We start from the raw sequence: 22,877 nt of genomic DNA, 5'->3' as shown, positions 1-22,877 counted from the left end.
AAAGAGCCCTTGCAGAGGGACCACTGAGGGCACTAGGCTGACGGGACCTCTCCCTCATGTCTGAGGAGTGTAGCAGCCACGCATCTGTCTTCTCCCCCTCTAGACCTGCAGACTTCTCTTTCACAAGCCTCCTCCAGCAACCCCAGGAGCACACCCCATCGTGCCATGGGCACGCAACCACGTAGACGGAGTGCACGTCTAGACCTGCAGACTTCTCTTTCACAAGCCTTCTCCAGCAACCCCAGGAGCACACCCCGTCGTGCCATGGGCACGCAACCACGTAGACAGAGTGCACACACTGCACACTGCCTGGGCTCTGTCTGCAGCAGCAGCTACACGCAGCCTCCCTCATCTTACAGGACATGAACAGAGTCAGGATAATTCAAACCTGACGTTTCTTCTTGCTCTCCACTCAGTTCCTTTCTTTGGTACGCCCTGTAGGTCTCTGTGTAGGAAAGAGCAGGTGTGGAAGTAGTTAACGAGATATTCATTAAGAGCAGATTTTCATAGAGATGGCAAGACAAATCTCTCCCAAACTTCTGTTTCTGAGTATCCAGCTTCAGGATGGCTTTATTTACAGCTAGAAAAATCACCTGCTGGGGAACTAAAGCCTACAGTGATATTTAGTTTCCATTTCAGCTGCTCTACATTGAATATTCGCCTTGGAAATTCAGAGAGCAGCTACATCGTCTGTTACATGTGTTATGCAAAGACAATCAGAACGAGGTGCTTGCTTGGGCATTGACCTGCTTGATTTCAGTTTTCGGCATTCTCTCTCCTTCCCACCCCCAACATACATTTGTGAAACGTGAAATACGTTCACCCTTCCTCACTCAGTCCTATTCTTTCTCAGTTCTGAGAGAACACTTGAGGTTAGTAAGTGAACTGTGCTAGTCTGGGTCATGATTTCAAATGAAAAAAAAAACAAAACCAACCCCCAAATCCACAACCCTGCAGTGGATTGATATAATTTTGGTTTCATAGCTGACAATCATTTTTCATCATTGTTTCAAGCATGAAAGATTTAGCAATAGCTGTATAAAACTTCAGTGGCACAAACCTTTGATGTTCTGTCAAGCAGCTTTGCTCCTCTCCCTGTTATAAATGCTGCAGCCATAAATTACTCCCTGGCAATCCTAGGTGGGGATTAAGAAGATTATTAGAAAAAGCTGACGTTTGACGAGTTATTAGAAGCACCTCTGCATTTCAGCCACACATGAACAAGCAATTGTGTCCATCACAAAAAGCCTGATTCTCTTATTTTACTGTGCTACTGATTTCTCTTTCTCTCAACTGATCATTTCGGCTGGGCATTTTCACCTCAAATTCCAAGTAATCAAACTGTCACGAGCATTGTCGACTATGAGGAATCGGTGAGACAGACAAGAAAAGAACATCTCCAGTCTGCTTGTGAGCTGCAAACACATGCAGGGAAGCTGAGCAGTGCACATTATTTTCCTGAAAGGCCAGTTGTGCTACTCAGAATGTGAACTCCGCAGGAGAAAGCTCCATGGCCATATAGAATTAGAATATAGAATTATGTTTTATTTTAAACTTCCACCTTCATGAATGGATGTACCATCTATTCCACTGTTAATAAACAAAGCAAAGCTAAGCACTCTGAATCCAGGACTCTATTTTCCCTGGCTTGAGCTCTATGGGGCTGACCAGAGCTTTCTTGTGGGCACCAGCTGAAATAAACAGGTAAAATACCACTGATCTGTGACCACAAAGGTTGGGGCTGTGGATGGAGGTACTATAGACCCTTGGACCCTAAGTCCTACTGCAGTTTTTGGGATGCACGTCACTGACATTATTGCTTCGTGACTACAAGGGATTTTTATCTTCCAAATGGGCTTTAGCTGGAAGATAACAAAACTTCTGTAAGCAATTGATCTCCCCAAGGTTACACAAGGAGGAGAGGTTAAAGAATGTCAGCATCTTCCTCAGAGCCTTGAAGATTAATACTAAAGATCATTATTAAGGTCTTTAAGTTTGAGAATGATGCTTAGACTCTACTGCAAATATTTTACGGGAAACTGCCCTTTTTCAATAAGCTCTAATGCAATCTAGGAGGAGCACAACACTTTAATGAACGGATGGGAGGGAAGTAAGAGGAACAGTAGAAATAAGTCAAAGAAATAGGTTTAGTTGTCTGTACAAGGTTTGCAGATGAGTGTGTCATACACATGATCATGCACAGGCAAATAGGTACTCAGATCCCCAAAAGCTGCGTTTATTCAGTGATGATGGGACTGAATAATTCACTTCAAATGCCTCAAGTTTGATTGATCTTAAGGTTTGAAGTGACCTCTTCAGAGACCGGACAGTGGTGAAAGATCAGATCAAACAAACTTTCCCTGCCTTACACCTTAAGAAGTCAATGAGGCTGTACACGCACCACTTACGTGAATTCTTTTTGGTGTGCTAGTACTCTCACTTCTTTCACAGTATTTAATTATCAAATACCCAAATGAACTCCTCAGGATACAGCTACAACTCAAAAATTATTCACTGAAAAGAGCTGTTGCATAACATTTCACACACATACACACACGCACACAGAGGAATCCATTTGTAGATAATCCTTGATCAGCAAAATTCATTGACTAATTTATATGTGCTTAATTATTCACCCATCTCTCACCACACGACTTCCCGCCTCTCTCCTTTGACAAATTCCTAGAATTATCAAAATGCTGATCGCAGCCCAACAGTTTATACAGCCTCTTGCCTTTATGATTCCCTTCTAGTTTCTCCCCTCCGGTCCTTTAGTAAGCAGACCCTCTTGGTTCAGTAGTTTGGCGAACCAGCGGAATTTTTACTTGCAGTTATATAACTGCTGCAAGGCACTCGAGTCAGCAGGACTGCCAGCCGGGAGATTCACAGCCGCAAAAAATGTATAAACCGCTGTCATTCTCCACCACAGGACTTTTATTGGGTATGCAGTCCGTAGTCCTGAGCGCTTTGATTTATTGGAGTGAAAAGCAATGTGAAAACAGTGTCAGGCTTCTGGAGCCACTGAGATATTAGAGTGCTCCATTCATGTCCGTCACGCTCATGAAAAGCACAGGAATCTGGTAGGCTATAAATTAGAAGATTCTGGAGGTGTGGGGTGGGAGGAGGAATCACGAGGGTAAACTTAGCTCGTGATTAGCTTTAAATCCTGAGAAGCACTAGACAAATTCTGGCTGTTTCACAATTTACCCCTTCCCTTTCCTACTGTTCCTTTCTTTGTGATTTGCCAGCAGAAGCGCAGACCCACACTCCCTCTGCTCCTGGATTCCAGCCACTTGGGCCAGCAGGATCTGCCTGCTCTGCTGAACTCTTTTTGCCACATATCTTTTATGGCAACCACTTAATAAGGTCTTAGACCTGATGTATTTTAATTCTGCTGTGAAGGCCTTACTTACAGAAGATGCTGCTTTGGCTAACAAGGCTTCCCACCCAGCTGTGGCCCCGCACCACCCTCTTCTCTCCCCATCACGGCCACTGCAATCTCACTTTTTGAGAGATATCTTTTGACAAGAGAAACGAGCTCTCTTTTCCCACCCAGTCTGCGCAGCGCCCGGTTTATACTATCAATATAACAACTCTGTAACTATTAAAGGGTAAACTGCAGCTACAAAATTCACGCTGCACAGATTTCTAAGCCTGAATTAGCCTTCAGTTGCTAGTGACAAATTGTACTAGACGTCATGGTCCAAGGCTTTGCAGACCATTTTCAGCACTGAATCAGCCCCATCGCCTCTGATACCATTTCTGGAGTATGAGATTCTGTATAATATGATGTACCCTCCTCAATTCGAATCCTTTTTTCACGTGATCTTCCTCTGTGCTGATTCATTGCTATTAGCCTGAGAAGAGCCAGCTCTCATTTTTGCTCAGATCCTGCACACAAGCACTGAAATTCTCTGCTTTCCAATCTCCGTCCTTGCAGGTTTCAGAGCCAGGTGTGAGATTTCTTTTTAGCATGCCAGAATTCAATGGTGAATCCAGAGGGTAACACTGAAAACTAATGGTAGCAGAGAAGCCAAACCAAAGTCAGATTTTCAAGCCAGGATGCTCTACAATACCAGCTGCTTAGACAAGCTTATACAGCACGGCAGGTTTTAATGGGAAAAAAAATTCCATAAAAGTAAACCATCTTTTTTACCTCATTTCCTTCTGACTTGTTTGAGATGTTTCTCCAGCAAACATTATAAACTGTTTAATCCTGGTTCATTTCAGCTATAGAATATTCTTACAGCATTTTTTTTTCTTACTGCAATTTTAACAGGAGTATCACCATTCATGCCTTCAGCTCCTCAGGCAAAAGGGACCTTCTCAGCAGAGTGCATTGGACTAGATGCTGCCACTGCAGGATTGTCCTCTTAAGGTATTTCCTAAGGCTCACTCCTGGGTCAATGAGGGAAGAGAAGACAGGTCAGCCTACAATTTTGGGAGAGACAATTGACTGCAGCCTTTAACTAGTCATTTTGCAGCTAACCCCCAGTAAATCAGCTCTTTCATGTGGTAAAAAGGCTTATTTGTTCTTCTCACATCCCATTCCTAATGCTTTCAGTGCATCCTAAGTGGAGAAGCAACCAGCTTCTGTGCCTGGATGCCAGCCCAGTTCTTCTTGACTTCACCAGCATGCATGGACTGAGGAAAGAATTTAGCTGAGTAAAGTATTCATACCGCCTGCTAGCCCTTAAAACAGCTACCAGCTCCTGCTTCATGAGCACAGATAAAAATTCCAGGTAATTACATAAACTGACTTTATAGTGCATTTGCAGAGGCCGCTAACTCAGCTACAGCCCTCTGCTCACTTCAGAGGAGGAACACGGACAGCATCTCCTGAAACAGAAACACCCTGCTCCCCTCTCCGGCAGAGGTGCTGGTACAAACCAGGAGAAACATTGCACATCTTGCTCACTGCCTGGTCCCCAGTGAGGCCGTGACCTAAATTTTGTGGTTCACCAGGAAAACCAGTTTGAGATCTTGCAGCTGACCCGGTTAACATGAGAGGTAAGAGGGTGCCTGCTTGCGAGTGAGATTGTGCTACCTAGCAGACTCATTTCCAGGACTGTCTCGGCTGCCCTGTGCTTCATTCCTCCATCTGTAAAAACAGGGCTAACACCTCTCTCTCACACACTGGTGATAATGAGATTAAAGATGCTCAAAGATTAGGTATAGTCCATAAACACATTACAAGTTTAATGGGATAAACTGACAGTAACTTTAAAGTTTCAAAGGCAATTCTACGCATAGTTTTTTAATGCTGTTTCAAAGTGTTGATGTCTGCTCTGCTACTGCAGTTTGCTCTGCAAATCCCCAGCTTTCGAATAGAAATCATTAGGGGAAGGGGGAGAAGCTGGGGTTTATGTAAGGAATGATCAGGAGCAAATTAATTCATGTTGGCTATGAATTTTGCATCGGTACATTTTAGTGCAAATCCAATTGTGGTAATCATTTTATATTCCCCCTCTAGCTATTGTTTTCAGCTGTCTTTGGATGGATACTGACCTCCCTGAACTGCTTGGGAGGCCATTCACATTGCAGAGATTTTCTGTGCAGCAGATACCCCAAGGCTGGTATCTTTAGGCTAAAACCTGGCACTGCGTAGAGCTCATGAATACCAGCTCAGTGGAGCTGCGCTGATTGACAGCTGAGGGTCTGATTTGTAATTAAAGCATAGATAGAAAAACTGGCTTCTGAAAAACAGTGCTGGAATGCAAGTGGAATCTGATATGAACTCGGTGGCTCTGGAGTTTCAGACAACAGCTTTTAAAAGTTTCTGTGCAGGGAAGCAGCCTGTAAGAGGTACCTGCTTCCATCACCTGACCCGTCAGAACTTGTTGCCTGTGCAGTTGTGCCAACAAACTGATCACAGGGTGATCCTGTACATGAAATCAGTAAAACATTCCAAGTTGAAATCAAAAGAAATTAGTTCTAGGTCATTTGCCTAATCCAGTTACAGCACAGCTCCAGAAACTATTTCATGAGCACAGCCAAGGAAGCAGGAGGGTGTGAACATCCCTAAAACTATGGAGACTGTAGTGAAAAAGCTGCTTTTGGTGGCTCTCCCAGCAACCATTCTTCACTGAAATCAGCCTTGCCTGCTACCACCAAAAAGCAATTGGTGAGAGCCCTTACCCCAGTAGTAATGAGTTTAAAAGAAGAAAAAGGCACAACAGAGGCTCTCCTCATGACACACACTCTTCAGGGCTGCACATCCAGCCACAAAAAAATTTCTTCCAGAAATTCTTCGTGCCATTTCCACCGTCCCTTGTACCGCTGGCTGGTGGCATGCCGAAGACCTCTTCTTGCCAGTGATTTAAAGAGTGCGCAGACACAGCACTCACTCCAACTTAGATTTGACACTTCCTCAAGATCAAATGGGCTACTGGCAGAGACAGTCAACTCACTAACTTCAAAGCTCCCTGTCTTAGCTATCAAGAAACAAATTGCTTCCCCAGTGACTGCTCTCAGGGGAGTAATGCAGGATAAACCTGTGATATTTGCATTAATTCATCTTTAAACACAAAGCAGAATAAATTCTGTTTCTTTCATATATTTTCACATTATTTAAATGGAGTTGCTTTAAAAGCCAGTAACGTTTGCTTTGGGGATGTTTGCATTTATGTTTACCTTTTGGTTGGCAGTTCATTTTATGGGAAGATCCGTTGCAACTAAAGCAGTTGAGGATTACAAAGATTTTAGAAAGGATTTACATCTGAGGCCACTTTCATTCTGATTTTCAGTATTTTCTCGGTTTAGTGACATTTAAGGATACTGGAAATCTTTCGGTGACAGAGCGCACCAGTGACCTCGGCTGCCTAAGGAAAGCGGGCTTTACTCTGCTCGTCCGGATACCTGCTGCCTATAGAGCGGTTTTGATCAGCAGATATCAAAGGCCTTTGCAGAGGCGCTCGATTTCATCCTCCCATTTTGGAACCAGAGGAAACAGGGATACGGAAGAGTGAAGGGAACAGTATAGTTGGAAGGCCAGCAGAAGATGGGTTAATGTTTTTCTTGGGTCAAAGTACTGTGAGACAATTCTTAGGGTGCTACTTTGTCTTGTTTTAGGATTCACTGCCCAGTTCACACTTCCCTCTGCTGCCACGGGAGATCTGCAGCAGAGCAGGTATAGAAGTGGACCGCCTATCACCCCAGCGCACAGTCAGCATCTTTCAGTTTGATCTGACAGTAAAAGCGGACTTCAGTAAAATGCTGTCAAGGGAAGGACCTGAGGCATGACTAAACTCTGGATGGAGGAGTGTATGTATGCACAAATCTGTAAGATCGTGTAAGTTCAGACATCCATCACTGTGAAGGAAAACCTTTCTGGGGCTCAGCCGCCAGCCCCTCTTCAGCCCCAAGAGCTTCCAGGCTCCAGGCACTCTCTCAGGGGATCACTGTCCTGGGAAAACAGAGCTGTGTGCTGGTTTCATTGCTGACCTAACCCCCAGCAGCAACACTCGGTGTCAGCGATGACACCCCATTGCCTGAAAAGCTGCATTGCTCCTCGCCTTTGTTCTATGTGCTGGATAGCAGCAAGAAATGAGCTACCAAGCAGAAGTCAGATTGACTTGCAATATGTTGTTTGGGAGCAGTATTTGTGCAAAGATTTTCTTAAGGCAGGCAAGACTTGGTTTTTTATCTAATAAAGCCCACAACTGTATTACGAAGTGCTGGGGTGGGGGTGAGGAAACACTTTTGAGTTCTTTACTGGCTTTAAGATTTACAGTTGAGCCACTCCAACTCCTATCATATGCAAATGTTTCCGATATTAACAGAAGAAGAGTGATTTGTGGGCATCAAATGGGAAACAGGACATCAATTTAATGGGGCCATTTGGGGTTAGCCCAGCAGGAAGCAGTTAAAAGCTTCCCGCTCAGCAATCAAAGCCCTGCAACTTTGGGTCTTTTCCTCCCATCGAGTGGCGTATTGATAAGAAACCAGTTCTGCTGATGACCTTTGAAGGACCTTATTCTGGCCTTCTGGGGTAATTAGCTGCTCTAACTGCGGAGTCCTAACAGGAGCTCAGCAAAAGCACCTCATCTACACAATGACTTGAGCAGCATGACACATGGCAGAAACCAAGGGCAGGGCATTCCTTTTCCCTTAACTTGGCTGACATCTTTTTCTTTGAAGGGTCCTGAATATGCAGACATTGCTTCTTCTGTGCACATTTTTTTCTCTGCTACCTGTCTGTCCCAGCTCATTCAAATTATGGATAGACTATCCTTACTAATTCATCAGTCCTACTGTAACCCAATGCGCTGGTTCCTTCCTGGGTTGCGTACTTTTGATCTGAGAGGCAGCAGGCTTTCAGAATGAAATTTAAGTCACACATTTCATTCCAAGCTTTAGGTCAATTAATTTCTCTTTTTTCGGCAGTGCTGAAAAAAACCCCTCCTTCTTCCAAAGCCAGATAAGGAGCTCTGACTGATGGCTTTCCTAGGTGGGAAACAGTAGGTGTTTGCTCTCAGCCCTGCTAATGTTGGGAGTCATATTTCATTACCTGAAAATACATCTTCAGCCAGTGACAACAAGCCTGCTAGTGCAGACTGCGTTACTGGAAGATGCTAAGAAGGAACCAGAACAACACAATATCTTTCAGCTGATTTTACTGACCATTCCACAACTTTCCAGAACTCCAGTTTTCAGTGTTAAGCCTCTGCCTTTTCCCATACCCCAGAGTCAGTGATACCCATGATCACCGTGGCTGCTCTGGTGGGGAGTTCTGCTTGTAACATGGGAACGAAAATGACTGTGGTGAGCTGATAGGAACCCCGACTTCTAAATACCTCATGTTGCTCTTCAGTGATCTTTAAAGCTCCTAATACCAGCTCAGAAATGCTGACCCGGTATGAACTCGCTCTGTCAGTTCCTATTTGTTCAAAATCGCAGCGGGCTTTATGCCAGAGCTGGGCTCATCCATCCCCCTCTCAGCTGGCAGAAAGGTGACGCAGGAATTAGAGACGTTGCAAAGGTCGTCCTGTGCGCCCCATCCCATTCACCAGAAAGGTGTCACATTGAGTCCATGCCTATTCACATCAAATCAGTACGATGAGCATTTGATAAATGGACGCAGCACCCTGCTACCGCCGTCCTTGGAAACGCAGTGGGGTGCAGGGAAAGCCTCCTCTTCCAACTGTGCCTTGGGGCTCCTGCTTTTTGCCAGCTTGTTACGAGCCAACAGACTGTGCATGGAGAGGTGAGGGGGAGTGCTTGATACGACAGTTACAGGCTATATGTGAAAATTGTTTTCCTAAGCAGGGTTAGCCAGCCTGCTCATGCCCTGGGACTGAGGAGGAGAAACAGCCTGTACAGAAACTGCTCCGTGAAACTTGGAGGACAAAGGCAAAAACACATACTGGTTCTATTCTAAGGCAGCTAAACAACTTTTCCCTTTGTAGATAGGGAAAGTCTCAAGCATAAACAGCTTTTCAAAATCATTTAAATGTGTAAGGAGAAAAGCAAGGACAAGCAAAAGCTTAGCTTAAGGCTGAGACCAAAGGGCAAAATCCTCACTTCTGTAAGTGCCTTTTTATTGTGCTACCTCCAAGCCCTGGAAGTTCTGCACAAGTATTTCTAAGGTAAATACAGCTCCTTGTTTCTACAGAAATGACCCAGGCATGCCAAGCTCCAGCTCACTATGAATTTATTTTATTGCATCACAACTTCCGAAGAACAAGGCATTAGAGAAGAAAGCAGATGTTTCCATGCACGCTTTCAAGGTAGATGAGAGCCCTGTCCCCCACCACCTCCCCTGAGCTCACGGGGACTGTTGACCAAGTAAAGACAGAAGCGTGGTTTAGCCTTTGTGAATCGTGATTGTTATACTCTACAAAAAAAAAGAAGTAATTAAGGCTCAATTTCCCTTTCAAACATGAGCAACAATTGGCTGGGGAAAGTGAAGGTGAGGGAACGCTGAAATGCATCCATAGACACACATGCGTGCTAGGTCAGGACATGATGTCCCACCCACACTCAGCCCGTCCTTTTCACCAGGTGCTCCCCATCCCCTCTGTCACGGCACACAGGGAGTTGCTGGGTTTCACATGGAAGCCTCTGGCACAGAGCAGGAATAGGCAGCTCAGGGTAGAGGAGAACTGGAGACTCTCCTGGAATAAGGATAAAACGCCAAATGGGATTCACGGTTGTGAAACATCACATTCCGTCACTGAGAGCATTACGATACATGATCCCAGTTCCTCAGCTCACGAAATCAGCTTACTCGCAACAGCTCTGCATCCAGGAGCCTCCACCACTGTCTTCACGCTGGGGCATTTTATGCCTTCCAGTTCTACCAGCTGCTGAACTGTTAAGACACGATGTTCAGCACGCGGCTGCTGTCAGCATAAGGCACCACAAGGCGTTTCCCCCTCAGGGAACGGACACCCTTGCTCTGTTCTTCACCACAGTATCACCACCGAAGGTTATCTCCTCCTGCAAGCCCTTGTTTGTTGTCGGCTAAATCCAGCCATGGCTATTTGTGAAATGCTGAGGCTCCCCAAGCAGCACTTAACGTGACTGTGAAGCTTTAAAATGAGATCTGGAAAACTGCAGCTGCTACTATCTATTCAAAGTAAACCTCTTCGGACCAGGATGGAGGATCCCAGAAGGCCAACTTTGTTACCTTTGTCTTTAGAAAACAATTAAAAAGCTGATTTTAAAATGCTACAATTAAAGGCTTAATATAAATGCATTCTGGATGCTATCAATGAGCTCAGCAGACTTCCAGAAGCTCTTTCAAAATACCAGTGCCTCCAAGCAAAATCGCTGGTTTTTCCTTCGTGCTGAACAGACTATGAGCAACTTACACTTTCTAATCTTAAAAATACTTTACCATCCTATGCATCTTATGTGCTGCTAATTCCACACAGATTGCAAAAATCTACATAAAGCCTCATACAGATTTACTGTTCTACCTATGGATTCGTGGCTGAAGATCAAGCATAATAGTAGAAAAGCTTAGGGTAAGCACATAAAATCCAATGAGCAGGAGTTTTGTGAGATGTAACAGAAAGGTTTCTACCTATATATTTTAGATAATCAGATTACGGTGAGATTTTAAAATTAATTTCCCCTTCTTGGGCAGCTTTATGTTGTGTTTTGGGAATAATCACATAAATTGAACACTGCAAATGAAAGTCCTGGGGTTTTGAGGTCACCATGGCAACTCCTACTGATTTCAGTTGGGCCATGGCCTCACTTTACAGGGAAGTCTGGGGGAGAAAATAAACTTAAGACTTCTGGAAATGGAGCAGCATGCCAAAAAGCCTTTAATTTGATTTTGAACAGGAACATGGTCTCACCACATGAGAAAGTAGCTCCCTTCACTGCCTTCAGGAAATCACCTGGCTGTTGCAAGCATGTTAGAATAGGTTGGATCGAAAGCTGCTGCTTTGCACAGTGTCCAATTTCTGCCTATGGGCTGAAGTCCCCGTCTCACCCCAATGCCAGGGCGTCAGTCTTCACAAAGTGCTGAGCTTGGAGGTCCAAAAAGGCCCTCCTGTTTACAGCATTCCCAGCTGTCTTCAGGGAGGTACAGGCTTCTCCTGGGCTATAGGATAACTAGTCTTGCCTATGAGAGGCCAAAAAACCTTCAGCTCCTGCTCCCGAGAGCTGAGCACACTCAAGCAGCCTGTTTTAGGTGGGACCTTGCCTTCATGAGAGGCAGCAGCTCTCAGCTCCTGAGGAGCGTCCAGCTAGGAGGGAACAGGGTCACTCTCTACCAAGCAGGATTTTACCCGAGACAAACCACTGAATTTGGCTCTTGGAGGTTTCTTCCTCCAAACCCAGAAACATCCTAACACTTTTTTCCTCCCGCTTCAAACTCCCCCTTTTTTTGGGTGTGAGCACACGTGCTTCTCTGCATCACTCGCTTTAATCAGAACTTTGGAGGAAGTCTGGAGGTAGTGTTTTTACTGGGGAAGACTTCCTCGACTAGATTTCCACGTCTCTCTATCACACTGAGGAGTATTTCTTTTCATTAGCTATAATATCCGAGAGGCCTTGGAGATGAACATCAGAGTGAGCCTTCAGCTCCACTGACCATAAAACTATTTAAAATGAAGTTTCAAATCTCCTGGAAGAAAATTGTTATGTACAAAAATAGCCAGAATTCTGAATAAGGTTACATAATTAACTTTTCAGCAGAGAACAGCCTCTTGGCACTTAACATGTCATTTATTCCGGTATTTTCTGACTGAGAACCATGGCCTTGCCCATGCCAACTGTCTTTTAGAATAAACACGAGACCCTCCCCCTTCATCTCCACCTATTTAATAATATTAATAGAACATTAAAATATTAATGCTAGCAGACAAGGTCTTTCATAAAGCACATAAATGAATTCATTCACTCTAGCTCATTAGCTTAATCATCAACCTTTTTACAATGTAACTGATTAACATTTTCATTGTTCTTCCTTGGGTTTTTTCCTTAGACTTTTACTTCTTTGGGGATCAAAAGACCTCTGAATACACAAGCTCAACAAATTATCTGTGCACAACTGTACAACAATAGAAATCGCTAAAGGAGATAACTAAGAGCTCACGCTTCAAAGACGCTGCAGGAAACAGCCATTTAAGAACCATTTTTATTTGTATGTTTAGCGTGATTATACACATTCATGAGTCCAACAAGATCTGCACTGTGACATTAAAGATACAGTACAATAACATTCAACATGAGGTACTTCATATTTATATATATCTGTCCTTTATAAATAATGCTGTAAGCCTGCTAAGGTCAAACACTGCTCCAGCACAAAAGGGTGCCGGGACCTGAAGTTAGCTGAGTTTATCACAACAAATAAAAAAAAATAATCCCAAAACAGTTCAGTGCAATAAGTATGTAGAAATTAAAATGTTTCCTTAAATACTATTTTAGATATGCAGAAAGTATACTACATTATACTCTCTCATCACAGGTTCCCCTCACCAGGAAAATCAAACATACAAGTAGCAAAGATGATGGCGAGATGGAGTTTCTGACAGACCCTACGAGAGGATCTCTATCGATATTCTGCTTACGTTCCAGGCTGATATGGCTGATGCTTACAAAATGTCAGTCAATGTATTCAAGCTTGGAGGCTACTGCTAAACCAACCAAATCCACGCTCAGACACCTGCTTCAGTGCCCTGATGTCCTAAGGTGACTGTTCTAGCCACCTTCTTATGTAGCAGTACTTGTTAGCATCAAGCAGTGCTCAGAATCAAGTCATGCTGTAAGCGTCAAAAGGTGTTTTGTGGTGCTTGTTTGTTCATCCACACTGAAGAAGTTTACGCGCACCAGCTCCTGAAGCATGGAATGGACTCAGAGGAATTAAGCTGGAGGCTGCTTTTACCCTCCTTTGTCAAAAAGATTTTAGAAAACTAGCAAATAAAAGTAATAATTATCGGCTCATTTTCTATGTATTATCAGTATTCTGATCTCCTAACTTCTGCTCCAACCAGTGAATGTGGTAGACACCTCTCCTTTCTTTAGGGGTGAGTAAAAACCAAAAAATAAATTAAGATGGAGAACCCAAGCCTAGTGATACCCATGCACTACCCTCTGATTTGTCCCACCAGCTGAGGCACCTATTTTTTCCAAACAACTCAGAATGCAGCTTGCTACTGCAAGCAACTTGTCAATCTGATCATCACTCAGAGTAATTACATCAACTGCTCGCTGTAAGAAAACTTAATCAGCTGATTAGTGTCTTTCTCTGCTTTCAAAAGCATTCAAATAAATGAAACTGCTGCTCAGATGTTGTCTAAAAGTAGATGGCCATTACCTCATCACAATCTGAAGAGTCCTTTTGCAGTCTCTTCAGCATCTCCTTCTCCAGTCCCTACAATTAAACTCGTCTATTTCAGGCTGCAGATCTAAATATAATTAACTGGAGGTTTTTTAAATCTCTCTCTGGGAGTTTTCCATGGAGCATTCTGTTTAGATTTCACCAACAGTCTGGATTATGTACATCTGTTACAAAAAACCAAAACATTTTTCTATATATTCTGAGGGCTCTTACATTTCAGAAAACACTGTGTTGCTTACACACACGTATGTATTGCGTATAAAACACTACACACTAAGATGGGTGAAAAGCACGGATCTTGCAGGGCAGGTTTTTTTACCTGTCTCTCCTTTTATTACCTAGAGAGAAGATCTGGGCTTTGGCCATAACGTGTTTGACATCTGAGCTCCAGTTTTCCTTTCTCCAGATGGATTTTGGACACTGCAAAGATGGATTGGCACTTTACGATGGCCAGGGGCCAGGATTCCAACCGTCATGAAACACTTAGAGTAATAGTATTAAACTGGTAAGAAATCATACGAGAAAACCATTTTTATTGCAAATCTGACAAGTGAATTTAGGGTTATGCCGCATTAATGTGTTGATATACTGTAACATTAATCTTCAGTCTGTCGGAAGAATCATTTGGTCCTCGTTTCGTTAAAACATACAGAACAAACAGAACGCACTCTGGAGATGAAATAAGAATGAGATGCTTTACCACAGGTAGTGTCCCTCTGAGAAACAACTGTCCCAGTGCAACGGTGAAGGATTTTATGTTTGAATAGTACCTGTATTTATACTGGCGTCCCTCCCTGATAATGGAGTCATGATCCCTAATAATTTTCCAAAAACTATACAGATATATGACAGGAAGTTTGGAGAAACCCTCCCCCAAAAAACCAGACAGGAAGTTCTGTACCACAGTATCCTCTGACTGATGTGTAACCAGAAGCAGTTGCAAGAGATCCAACATGAATGCATTAGAGAAGACTTCCCCCTCCTCACTGTTACTTGATGATATATCATTAAGTGTAATATGACCACAGTGGGTAATATTCCTGCCTTTGTCTACATTTCCGCTGATAGCGTATGGTAATAAAAAGAAAAAATCTCATATTACAGAAAAAAGTCCAAGTTGGGATTGGTACATTCTTTTGTTCCTCTATAATCTGCTTCTACCATGTTTAGAAGGAAGAAAAAAACCCCACCCAAAACAAACAAAATATTATCCTACATCGGATGACAGATATTAATTGCCATTTATTTAGCAAGGGTTCAAAGAAAAGCCATTTAAACAGCAAATCAACTTCAGTGCAGCAAAAACTAGGTCATGGGAGCAGAGTTTCAAGAGCTGCATGTACAATTTGAACACATGCAAGTACTTCCTTGCCTTTGACGTGGGAGTCCTACTCAGAGGGTAACCTGCCAAGCCCACATCCCCCCCGCACTGTAAGCATGTCCATGCTCTGTGGACATGGTCAGCATGCTGTGTGGCTTCCTGAAAGCTGCTTTTTTTCTCTCCATCCTTCCCTGCAGCCATCCCAAACAGTTGGCCGCAGAAGAATCTCACAGGAGGAAGGTTTAAAACCTATACTTTTTCTGCTTACAACTGAAGCTCTTCTTTCAGCTCCCATGATCAAAAGCAGCTCAGTTTACTGGAATCTCTTCAGTCTGAAGAGCAGCCAGAGGAGAGAGAGCTATGAAACAAGGCTCTTCATTTTCTGCTCCTACCTCCCAAAATAAGTGCAAGCAGAAAGCAAGAAATGGAGAAAGAGAAAACGGATCAACGAAGACAGTGTTTAGTGAGACACGAGAACATCCTCTGGGGATTCACAGGTGCATCAAAGAAAGGGTCAGCATCACCAGCAAACAGGCACCTCTCTTACGGAGCCTTTAAAACTTGCCTGTTCCTAAGAGCTTCCAGTTTAAATATTACACTTTATCACCAACAATGCTGCAAGTATAGCAAGCCAGTCACTTGCCCACAGCATTTAGTTACGTATTACCTGTAGTGATCACATAATCTGCAGATAAAAAGCTAAGTGTCAGTAGGCCTGAACCAGACAGGTTCTTCATAGCAAAATGCTTCGTCTTCACGTGCTTTTATTCAAGCATAAAATATGAGTTCAGGAATTTGCCCTCCTTGTACCCCCGTGCCATTTGTACTGTCCGAAGAGCACTGAAACTGAACAGTCACCTTCCCACACTGAACTTCTGTCATTCCTTCTTGTCCAAAGTAGCTGAGTTCGTTACCATCCAGAATCACGCTGGCTGTGTAAAAGGTGTCAGGCTCAATCTGCACTGGATATTCAAACCACACAGGAAAAGTGTTACTAGAACCATCAGAGAAGTATTTACTCAAGTTCTGGCCCAGGATAACTCCCTGTCGTTTCAGTTCGATCTTGGCACTGTACTCTGCCGATCCACAGCTGGAGCCGTACAGCCCAAAGCCAGCAATAAACACTCTCTTATCAACAGCGAACTGGATGCTGTCACACCGGCCCCGGTAGCGCCACTGGTTGCTGCGGTAAGCGCAGGACTGGAAACGGTGGCATCGCTGAGGAACAAGGCCTTTCCGGGGCTTGCTGACGAACTGTAACTCTGGCTTTTTGGCAGCCGTGTACCAGAGGAAGATATCATTGGTTTCGTTGAGAGTCAGAATCCCAGACTGAGCAGCGCCGTTGGCGAAGTCGTCGAGCGCCATGGTAGGGATGCGTATCAAGTACAGAGCCTTCCCCAGCACTTTGCGCTTGTTCTCGATGGTAGCCATTAGCTCTTGCCGCTGACACTCCACTTCAGCCCAGTTCAGAGCCGCTTCGAAAACAACAATTTCTTTGGCATTCAGAGTCTCCCTTCGGAGAATGCTTTCAAGTGTCTGAAAATCAATGTCACAGAACCCCTCAGACTTCAGAGCCAGCTCAGCTTGGGCATCAATCACTTCCCAACAGCGCTGGGTCAGGTCAGGTTCCTCGAATAAGCAGCTCTGGGAAAGCAGCACACAGGCATTCTTTGCACTTAGACTTGTCTCTAAAAAGTTGACGCAGGCTCGGGCCAGATGAGGGACAATGTACTTCTTGGCAGCATAAAGAGTGGCCAGTACAGTATCTGCAGCCAAATCAATTTCATCACAATATATGTATCTGAAAAGAAACACAAACATGTAACACTGCTGCTACATGCAAAACTGTAATTTGTCAACAAAAGGAAATAATAAAAAATACTTCAATTGATCCACATTAAAACTAGGGCAGTGCTTTTGGGGAACATCGATTAAACCCTGAAAGAAAGTACAAACCAAATTCATCACTCGTATAAGAACACGAAGAGAACAGGCTTAAATGTGAGTAAACCTTCTCATTTGGGTTATGTTTTCTGAAGACAACGGTCATGTTTACAAACTACGGCCCCTCCAGCTCTCTGTTCCTCCCATACATGCTTTGGCCAATGAGAGGCCACCTGCCCCAGGTGGTAGCTCCACAAGGGCTACCATACTCGGCTAACACAACAGTCTGGAACACATGTTACAAAGAGTACTTGGGCTAGATTCCTGTGATGGTGAATGGAGACTTCCTGAGGTGCACGTATAAAACAGGTTCATTGGAATCATTAGTCTAAGAAGAGAAACGTTATCAAAGCTTATCAGGTGCTATACATTTTCGTAACTACTGGGTTCATTTTTTTAGGGGGGTGGCTTTTTTTTTTTTTTTAACAGGGTGATAAACCAAATAGAAAAAGGCATGGAATTCTAATTTTCAGGCTTCTGAATACTTACAACATCCTACCTTCACTAGCACAGTGTTTTCTCTCAATCTCATTGCATGAGGAGGGAAAAAAGCTTTACTGCTATGCTAGCATGGTGGAAGAGATGAAGGCGAAATTCTATTTATGTGACTAAACTGCTGGGATTCATTGCTCAAAGAAATGAAGCATTGTTCAGTTTGTTCTTTTTAATATCTCATGCTTCAGGGCCCCATTTGCAGCTGGTGAATGCAATGTGCTAAAACCATGCCAAATGCAATTTTACTCTTCATAGGGATAAGCCAGGCTTGATGGTTATGGTTGATAAAAGTGTCTTCCTCCAGTAAAGCCGAAGCTGTATGCGACCCCGTACTAATTAAAATTTTCTAGTTAGCAGGTTTCACCACACAATGGATTTTTTACAGAACAGATGTGCTTATAAAGTGGAATTAATATCTACACTGATCTAATTATAGTTGTAAATATCTTTATTTGTATTTTTGCAGAAGTAGGGTACTATCCTCCAAGCTACAAGTAGAAAAACACAGTCAGAGCGGATCCTGCTCAAGCAGCGTAACGGCAACTAAGAAGATACAGAAAGAAAGATTACTTACACAGACCCAAACCTTTTTTTTTTTTTTACCTTTACTACTTGGTTTCATCTGGGCTATTTGTAACAACAACAACTACACCTGTATATCACTGCTTAGAGGCTGAGCTCCTTTACTGTCCAAAAAATTTTCAGTGTATCAATTCATTCATTTTTATGATTCTCATTGCTCTCCAACTCTTTTCTCCCTCCTACTACTTTTCTTTGCCTGCCAGTACAGCAGAGAATGATAACATCTGTTTTAAATTGAAATAGTACAAAAGTTGCTAGCTTAATATTCATGGAAAGTGAAGAACTAATATCACTGATTTACAACAGACACAGCACAGATTGGCTGTCAGCAACATTCCACACTTCTCACTCTGCCAATGCACCTCGACTCTGGTCTGCAACTACTGATACTCCAGTTTCACCCTGTTCTTAAACAGAGGAGACTCCTAGACTGCGGGGTTTGATGGTTTAGTAACATGTTCATCCTGGGATAGGATGAGACCACGGTTCTGACTTGAACAGACAAGATTAAGATAAGATTAATATATTAAAGACACCAATTCAGTGAGTCAGCTAGACCATGAATTTAACCCTATTTTTAAAACTGTAGAGAACAGCCAAAGTAATTTTACTTGCAGAATAATTGATAACTACCAATTGAGGTATTATTTCCTATATTACATCTGGCAATACTTCATCTGATGTTTGTTATCAGAATGCCCACTATATAGCAAAAGATAAAAAATATTTATGCCACAAGAATTCACCATCCATGGAAAAAACCAAAACCAACCAACAAACAAAAAAACAAAACAAAAAAACCCAAACCAAAACCCCCAACCTCCAAAATCCACAAAACCAAACTCAGTGTATTTTCTGACAAAGGTTATCATGCATCCTTCCTGACTGTGGAAAGGAGCATGTGAAGGAGAGGGCTGCTTTAGGATAGGTAGAAAGGCTTTTCCTTCTGTAGCCACAGTATCAAGAGGTTTCTGCCACCCACTGCTCACTGCAGTTGCAAGCAACACTTATTGGGGTGATTTCCCAGGGGGAGATGGGGTGGAAGGAGTGAAGGGGACTGTGACTCTCCTCAAGCTCCACCCAGTGCAGCACATGCCCTTGATCCTGCGATGAGAGGAATGCTGCACTGCTGAGCAACATCCCTTTCCCTTCCCTGCACCGTCACGGCTGCAGACACCCCTGGCGTTCGCAGACACTCTGCAGGTTCAGGCACACTGCATCAGTAGGAGTTAGCACTGGCAAGGTAAGCTCAGCATCCACACAGACAACAAACTTCCTGTGGTCTTTTGGTCTTTTATTTAAAAGCAGAGAAGGTGAAGAATTTCTTGGTTTTGGCCATGCACTCAAGTTTCCTAAATGGCCACGGGCTAAATAACATGCCAAGAGCTAGATGTCAGTATTGATACCCTTTTTTCTAGGTTTGCTCCTGGAACACATTTCCTAATGATAAATTCAGAAAGCATTAAATTTATATGGCAAATCATGTTTAGCCACAGGGAAATAGATTTGCTGTTCAAAAATAAAGGGGCTCCAGGGGAACCCAAGCATCTTGTATTTGTGCCTTTTAAAATTCTGCATGAAAGTAAAGCACAAGTCTGAGCTCTGCAGAAAACAGCTGCAAAACCAGAAAGGCCCAACACAAGGATCCATAATGCACCTACTTACATAATGTCATAACTTTATATTCCAGGTCTACAGAACATCATCTTTTCCTGGCAGTTACTGATATTGACACAGAACATTTCTGATGTTCATGATAACGTGTAAAAACATTATGCAATGAACTCTATGTGCAACTTGGAACGTTCATCTACAGAGCCACCGAAATGTTAAAAAAGAACCCATTCTGTAATCACAAGCTAGTCAAAACAATCTACAAAACACATTAAATTGCTAGCTAGTGATTACAGCATTACAGGCAAGAAAATCTGTAGCATATTAAAAGGTACTAATGTATATTCTTTATGAGAAAGCAATGGCAGTTACTAAAGCTGAAGGGAAAAAACCCTCAAAGCCACAGCATTTCTGGAATGGGGCATTTCTCTTTAATAATCACAGCTTACAGATACATTCAAGGACAACTCAGCAGGGAAGCTGCTTCATTATGCTCGTTTAGGAAAAGATAGCATTTCTTACGTGGTTTGCAAGACAAAAAAAAATGATCATGTGAACTTTTTCCCCCATTAGAATAAAAAACCTTATTCATGTAAACAGCCTTTTTATCACTTTCCTAACACATCAATATGATAAATGAGGAGAAATTTAATTTTCACAGGCAATATTCAATAACTTAAGAGTTGTTTTTCTAAGGTAAGACCTGCAAACAGCAGGTTTATAAAAGACCTGGAACGATGTCTATATACAAACCCAGCAATTCTGGGATTTCTTTGGTTCGTTTTTTTCCTTGCGTGTGTTTAACTTTTCACTATGCTTGCAAAGTAAAACAGGGGGTTTTGTTACAGCCGACAATTCTTTTTAGTAACTCCATTCCTTTGTGCAACATGCGTAGTGACAAATCAGATCAATAGGCATTACAGTATACAATGTGCCCAAAGATCCTCTGCCAAAGTCATTCTTTATCACTGCCTACATCAATCTAATATATGCGTGCCTGGAAGTAAAGGGGGAGAGCAAAATGAGGTAAAAGTTTAAAATACTTGAAACACGAAGAGGAATATTTTAAGCAACTGCTTTCTTTCTGCTTATATGCAAGTCTAATACTTTATCTATGACATTACCAATGTATGTATAGATCAGAAAGGAAAACACATCCAGCAGATGAATGATGCTTACTTCAGCATTGCGAGAAAAGCAGCAGGCTCAACATCTGGTATACGGATTTCATCTTTGTCCTCAGCAAGCTCTCCGTAAAACATCGCATGGAATACAGAGCTCCCAACAGCCAGGACATACTGTTGAGAAAGGGAAATCTTATTTCATGCTGTAAACTGAAAGCACTGCCAACAAAAACAATGTGGGAGAGCCACTCTGAGCATACTGGGCTTCACTGACAGACTGTAGACACACGTCAGTAAGAAATGAAGAGTACCTTAAGAACAGAATGACAAGTTTTCCCTGCATTTTACTCCCATGGGCATATACGCATTAGCTACTGGAAAAAGCTCATACCCACCACAGAAGTTAACTCTTTCTAGAAGATCTCAAGAGTAATATTAATCAGCAGCACAAAGCAGTATTCCTAACTTCACAGTCATCGCCTTAGCACAAGTGTACTGGTTAACCAAAAACACAAAGCAAAGCAAGGGACACTCTATTTCACTGCATATAGCCTTTTAAAATACAGAATGATGCCTGTTCCAGAAGAGCCAAACCTCCCACGCCACGTCCCAGTGTAACCGTGGGAGCTCTCCCCAGCTATCCCCGCCCGAGCTGATAGTGCAGCTGTTGCTTACTTTGTGTCCTGGCAGCCGCTGGGTCCCACCTGGTGGCCCGACCACAAAATGAACATCTGCCATCAAGTCATTGTTGAACATCACCGCATTTCTACAAACAGAGGCAGCATGTTAATTTACAGTGCCCAGTAATTCTGTGCTTGCCCCAGAATGAAGAAATTAAATTTCTTAACAATTTAAAAGTTTCACGTTAGTAAAGAGAAGAAGGTCATACTTTGTTTTGAGGTACTTTACACATCATCACACAAATATATCAAAGAAAAAAGTAAGCAGTAGGATGGGGTAGTTGTATGTGCAAGAAAATAAAAAAAACAAAACCCCAAACCTAGGAGAACCTTTTAAAAACTGGAAATCAAAGTCAAGATCATCCCCACTAAAGTCTAAAAGCAAATGTTTAAGGGTTGTGCTGCAGCTCCCAGCAACGTTTTTATTTACACAAGACAAACAGCTGCACTCTCTGGAAAAGAGAAATTAAAATATTTCCATTATCAAAATACACACACAGACAAAAACCAGAGAACTGTGTTTTCTTCAGCAAATAAATAACTAAGCATATGCATTACAAACATTTTGCTACTTTTCACCACTCCATTCAAACAGCAAAACCAAACTGCCCTGAACTCACCTCTCTCTGATGGTTGGATAAAGTCCTTGCCAATTAGGTGCTGGAATAGTGTTGTTGTTGTTGAGATTTTGCTGGTGATACTGCTGGACAGCAGTTGTATTAGTGTTGGCTGGTTTCTTTCGGGGAAAAATATCAGCAGCCATCTTCTTCTTCTTTTTGGTCTTCAAGGTAATGATTTCATAGCAAACTGGAGGCAATTTACTGCTGCTACTGCTGCTGCTATTTCCCTTCTTAGAGCTCTTCTTGGACCTGTTCTTGACCGTCTCTGGAAGCATCAAGAAGAAGGTGAGACATTTCATGTTCTTTCCCTTCTCATCTACCATGAGTATACTTGTCTGTAAAGCTAGATAGCCTAACTAGCCAGGAACATTAAGAAATGCACGTGGAAGCTGTTACAGAGAGAGCAGCAGAGCTGAGAGTTCGCTTCTTTCCAGCAGGACAAGGTGACCTTTCAGTGCACCGAGCAAGAAACTGCCTTTAAGTTTGATCCAGTACTTGAATTGTTAAACACATCCCCATCATTCCTGCCAGTTTTATTTCTTTCCAGCTCTCCTGATCAGGAATCGCCTGAAAGCAGTACTCCCCGCGAGGAGGCTGCGTGCGTGGCTGTAGCAGGGGCTTGCTGAGGGGGGCTAGCAAGAGGCGCAGGGTAGCTCTGCTAGTCTGCTCAGCAAGCTGAACTTGTGCGTTGGAGGG

General features: G+C 43.0%; 1 protein-coding gene across 1 annotated transcript; it reads right to left on the bottom strand.

Annotated features, from left to right (window-relative positions):
- Positions 1-15,890: 15,890 nt before the first annotated feature.
- On the bottom strand, positions 15,891-22,504 carry BTBD3 (BTB (POZ) domain containing 3). The gene is made up of 4 exons (XM_010137699.1): positions 22,182-22,504; positions 21,557-21,647; positions 20,937-21,055; positions 15,891-16,923 (listed from the first exon to the last, which is right to left on the bottom strand). The coding sequence occupies exons 1-4, from the start codon at positions 22,502-22,504 to the stop codon at positions 15,891-15,893; spliced, it is 1,566 nt and encodes a 521-aa protein (XP_010136001.1).
- Between the last annotated feature and the right edge of the window lie 373 nt (positions 22,505-22,877).

This window comes from Buceros rhinoceros, unplaced genomic scaffold, assembly GCF_000710305.1.
Source record: "Buceros rhinoceros silvestris isolate BGI_N320 unplaced genomic scaffold, ASM71030v1 scaffold19956, whole genome shotgun sequence".
Classification (NCBI taxonomy): domain Eukaryota; kingdom Metazoa; phylum Chordata; class Aves; order Bucerotiformes; family Bucerotidae; genus Buceros; species Buceros rhinoceros.
The sequence above is the reverse complement of the archived record's forward strand: the minus strand, read 5'-3'. Positions and strand labels throughout refer to the sequence as shown.